At 49.1% G+C, this 5,166-nt stretch overlaps 1 protein-coding gene across 2 annotated transcripts in view; it reads right to left on the reverse strand.

Moving 5' to 3' along the window:
• Positions 1-4,665, reverse strand: part of VPS36 (vacuolar protein sorting 36 homolog) — a 30,239-nt gene extending 25,574 nt beyond the window's left edge. The window contains exon 1 of one of the 2 annotated variants that reach the window (XM_007471677.1): positions 4,565-4,665. In XM_007471677.1, the coding sequence (XP_007471739.1) occupies positions 4,565-4,660 (96 nt within the window). In that variant the 5' untranslated portion in view covers positions 4,661-4,665. The remainder of the gene's footprint in view (positions 1-4,564) is intronic. The other variant, XM_007471678.1, reaches the window with a different exon arrangement.
• Between the last annotated feature and the right edge of the window lie 501 nt (positions 4,666-5,166).

The following is a 5,166-nucleotide window of genomic DNA, read 5'->3' on the forward strand; positions in this document are numbered from 1 at the left end:
GCTGAACCATCTGGTCGAAGACACTCTGTAAGAGATTTCCACCAAGCACTTCAGCACCTCAGAGAAAAGACTTCGGAGTTCCACGCTTTCCTCTGCATCTGAAGTAACACATTCACATCCCTGGCATTTAATGCGGCCTGGCTACAAATGTTTTGGTTAACGTTGCATACGCAAAACCAAATAATTGAGTTTATGCTATTTTAAAAATCTCTTTTTTGGGCTTCCCTGGTGGCGCAGTGGTTGAGAGTCCGCCTGCCGATGCAGGGGACACGGGTTCGGCCCCCGGTCCGGGAAGATCCCACATGCCGCGGAGCGGCTGGGCCCGTGAGCCATGGCCGCTGAGCCTGCGCGTCCAGAGCCTGTGCTCCGCAACGGGAGAGGCCACAACGGTGAGAGGCCTGCGTACTGCAAAAAAATCTCTTTTTTGCCAATGAGTAAGATTTCACTTTTCCAGAAGCAAATACTTTATCAACTTGAGAGTACCTGATACCACATTACACAGCATAACTACATAATAGCTCTGATTAGGAAACTGCACGGTATCTGACCGAAATCCAAGCATAAGGATGTGAGTTTAAAGCTGAAGCCAGAGGACGTTCCATCACTATGTTGATGAACAATGTGCACACGTAAAGCATTGCTGCTCCCAGTGAAGACACTGTGTAATTGTTCCCTTCAGGGATTCCAAGGGATTATGAGCTCAACGGGACAGACAAGTTTAGGCTGCTTTGCTTCTACCACTCAGAGCTAGAATAATTTCAACTACTTAAAAGTCAGTAGTTAAAATAACTTAGGCATTCGCTGAATAAGCTCTCACTGTTTTGTTTTGAGTTCACATTTCTCTGTTATAAAAGTAATATGCTGTTGAAAATCTGGAAAACATTTTTTTTTAAGTCTAAAAAAGGCAATGAAATCATTCGTAATCAGACCAGCCAGGGTGTGTGGATATAATCTTAAAATAAAATGAGACCAAGATATTTATAGTTTCATAACTTGCTTTTTTTCACTTAGCAGCCTATGATTAGCCACGCCTCATGCTGATTAGGGCGTGTCATATTTAATTAACCAATCCCTATGGTGGACATTCAGACTGCTTCCAATTTTTCCCTATACTACATAATAATAAATAATATATATATAATACTGCTGAGATGCACATCCTCGTTCATTATATTTTTATGCATCTCTGATTATTTCCCGAGGGTAAATTCCTAAAAGCTGAAAGAAAATACACATTTTCTAAATCTTCTAGTATAAGCTGGCAACTTGCCACTTTACACACCACTAACCTTCTTACATTACTTTTTAAATTAGCTGAGGCTACAGACGCTTCTGTGAATTGAAACAAATGACCTGTCCACACTGCTTAGGAAAACAACATATTATCCGGTCATAAGGGGCCCATGAAAACTGTGCCTGTATAAACAAGCAAGAGGCACCTGAGCAGTGGAAAAAGCAATGGTCTGGCTCCACCCATTGCAACTGTGCGACCATGGACAGGTCGCAGTTTTCTCAACCACCTACTGAGGGTCTCAGTGTACTCATCTTCAGAGGATGTTCCATAAACATACATAGAACACACATATTACACTATGGAAAGGGTCTGGCACTGGTGACTGCTGTGTTTTTTTGTTTGTTTTTTTTTTGCAGTACGTGGGCCTCTCACTGCTGTGGCCTCTCCCATTTTGGAGCACAGGCTCCAGACGCCCAGGCTCAGTGGCCATGGCTCACGGGCCCAGCCACTCCGCGGCATGTGGGATCTTCCCGGACCGGGGCACGAACCCGTGTCTCCTGCATCAGCAGGCGGACTCTCAACCACTGCGCCACCAGGGAAGCCCCAACTGCTGTATTTTTGAAGCGCTCCAGCAGAGTGAAGAAAGCACAGTCTTTGGGAGTCTGATCAATAGAGATTTAACTCCCAGCTCTTCTGAACTAACTCAGTGGATCTTAGGGCAAGTCACTGTTGCCTGTGAGAGTTCTTTTCTCATTCAGTAAAATACTCACCTCACATGCCCATTGAGAGGATTAAATTATGTAAAGCTCCTGGCACGTAGCAGGTACGCTGCTTATTCAAGGTTTTGTGTGTTTCTTTGTTTTAATGTATGTCACACCCACAGTGAGCCAGAAGATACAAAGGACGAGGAGGGAGAGTCCACTGGTCTTAGTCCTGCACCTACTGGGGAACATGTTGGGTGCAAAGCTGAGAAGGCTGTGCAGTCTGCACTGCAGCACTGAGACCATGGGAGCTAGTAAAAGATTCTGAAAGGGCACCTGCTCAGACCTGGAGGTTGAATTGTGCAGCTTCCTGGAGTCCTCAGACCACGCGAGGTCTGGACGCCTTCCAGCAGAGGGAGAAAGCCAGGACACAGGACTTCCCCCAGGAATCAGTCTGGCCCTCAGCCACACTAGGGACAGCTCAGCAAGTGACTGAGTAGATCCAGCCCAGGGACCACAGTGGTGAGCAGGCCTTAGAGCTTTGCTTATGTTTCAAGACACCCATAGCCCTCCCGCACCACCTCCAGCTTGCAGAACGGTTAAGAATTCTTGACTAACAACAAGGACCTACTGTATAGCACAGGGAACTATATTCAGTACCTTGTAATAACCTATAATGGAAAAGAATCTGAAAAAGAATAGATACATCTGTACAACTGAACCACTTTGCTGTACACCCGATACTAACACAACACTGTAAATCAACTATACTTCAATAAATAAAGTTATAAAAAAAACAATTCTTGATGAGATCAAAGGGTCTCGACTAAGTATTTCCCATGACTTTTTTCTTAATCCTCTGATACCTATATGTCTGCTAAAACAAGAAGCAAAAATAAATAAAGGAAAAACTAGAATTTGCTAGTTCAGCAATGGTTTTTCATATATGGGTGCTAATCGTTTGATCTTTTTATTGTTTTAAAGACACCATAAGGACTTCCCTGGTGGCGCAGTGGTTGGGAATCCACCTGCCAATGCAGGGGACACGGGTTCGAGCCCTGGTCTGGGAAGATCCCACAAGCCGCGGAGCAACTAAGCCAGTGTGCCACAACTACTGAGCCTGACATGCCTAAGCCGTGCTCCACAACTAGAGAAGCCACTACAATGAGAAGCCTGCGCACCGCAACGAAGAGCAGCCCCCGCTCACCACAACTAGAGAAAGCCCGTGCACAGCAACGGGGACCCAATGCAGCCAAAAGTAAATAAATAAATTTATTTTTTTTAAAAAAACATACCATAGTTATGTTTTGTGCAGCCAACATGTCCCTAATTCGCATATTGGAATTCCATAGAACAACAGAGTGTGGGGATCAGCAAAAGCTAGACGGCCAGCAGGGAGTGGCTTTGGAGGAGACTTTGAAGACCCATCTGTCAATACCCATATTCGGACCTGAGGGTGCTGCCAAGCTCCAAGCCCCCGAGGGAGGGCAGGTTGATTAAGTTTCCCATTCTCCCCAGTTCCAAAGGTGTAACCTCGGTTTACAAAAACAAAAACACTGAGTATGTCACTCCGACCAAAACACTCAAACCCAATTTGAGATCAAGTTAATAAAAGTACTGAAGCAGTAAACAGAGTTAAGGCCAAGCAAATTATTTAAGAAAAAAAGATCTTGACTCAATAATGGAAACATGGAAAAATGCCCTCCAGTAGGGAGAGCCCCTGGGCCCCCGGTACCTCCGATGGCTGTATAACTAACCCCTGCCCTCCACCCCCTAGAAGGAAGGAAGCCTCAAGCTTCTGTAAAGCACAGACAGGAAGAGCTCTGGGTCCAGCAACGTTTGCGAAAGTACAGGAGGAAGTTTCTCTAAGGAAACTGCAAGGAAGGAGAAGAAACAAGTGAAAACTTCTGGAAACCACAAATGCTAGTGAGTAAATGGTTTTTTAAATTTTTTTCTAATTCCAGTTTATACATTTCATCCAGAACAGGATGATAGTTTGTAGTCTGACGAAAGTCTCCAGTGAACGTTAGTATTTCTGTGAAATACTGGCGATATTTCTCCTTTCAATTTGCAAACACATCTCCTAAGGTTTACGCTTGGATTACCAGGCATGGCCTACTCCATCACTCGACAAAACAATCAAACCGCCTTTCTACTGTCACTCTTAAAGAAAAAACAAACAAAACACAGAGCCTACAGCCAAGGCGTCCCAGGAGAGGCTAACTCTTCTTTTCGGAAATCCTTTTAAAGCCACCCCCCTCCCGCTCCGGCCGGGACCGCCTAGTCCCTCGGGCTCCCCCAGGTCCCAGCGCCCGAAGTCACGCCCGGTTCGGGAGCGCAGGACCCGGCGGCCTCCGGACAAAGGCGGAACCGGCCTGCCCGTCGCCCGCCCGCCCGCCGCGATCGGAGCGAGGAATCAGGGTTCCCGGCCCGCGCCCGCCGTGCCGCCCGAAGGGGTCTCACCCCGGGTGGGAAAGGGGCCGCCGCCCGACGCGCCCGCCCGGAGCCGTTCCCAAGTCGGCCGGAGCCGGGCGCTGGGCCGGCGTGGACTGCGGGGGCGGAGCCGAGCGGCGAGGCCGGGCCCGCGAGTCCGGGTCCGGGAGCGAGGCCAGGCCGGCCGCCGCCCTACCTTCTCCTCGCCGTCGTAGATGCGCACTCCCCGCTGCTGGATCACCAGGGTCTCGTTGATCTCCAGGAGGCCGCTGGTCCACACGAAGCGGTCCATGGCCGCCCCCAGGCCGGCCTCCGCCGCTCGCCCGCGCTGGCGCTCCCGGCGGCGAGCCGAGTGCCGGGCAGCCTGCGGCGCCCCCTGGCGGTGGGCGGGGTGGAGGCCGGCAGGGAGGTAGCGGTCCTGCCCGGGCGCTCTGGGGAACTCGCGCTGCCCCGGGGGCGCCGGGGGACGTGGCGACGTGCTTGGCGCGCCCCCTGGCGTTCCTTCCGCCAAGGGCCCGGTGGGGACATCCACCCCATCCTTTGTCCAGCTCAGGAACAAACACAGAGTTTACAACGGACTTTGAGGGAGCCCAAACCGCAGCTTGGACTTTCTTATTGTGCTTTATTCCTGCGTATTTGTGCCGTTTTCTTGTCAGTGCCCAGCATGCTGCCATGTTCATTAAAGGCTGTAAATGATAACTTTTTTTTCCAGATGAATTTCATGGCCTGAATTGTTTTCACACAGCTTCAATCAGTATGTAAGTACTATTTTGTACCCTTCTTTTTTTCACATTAAAA

This window comes from Lipotes vexillifer, unplaced genomic scaffold (genome assembly GCF_000442215.2).
Source record: "Lipotes vexillifer unplaced genomic scaffold, Lipotes_vexillifer_v1.1 scaffold470, whole genome shotgun sequence".
NCBI classification, from domain to species: domain Eukaryota; kingdom Metazoa; phylum Chordata; class Mammalia; order Artiodactyla; family Lipotidae; genus Lipotes; species Lipotes vexillifer.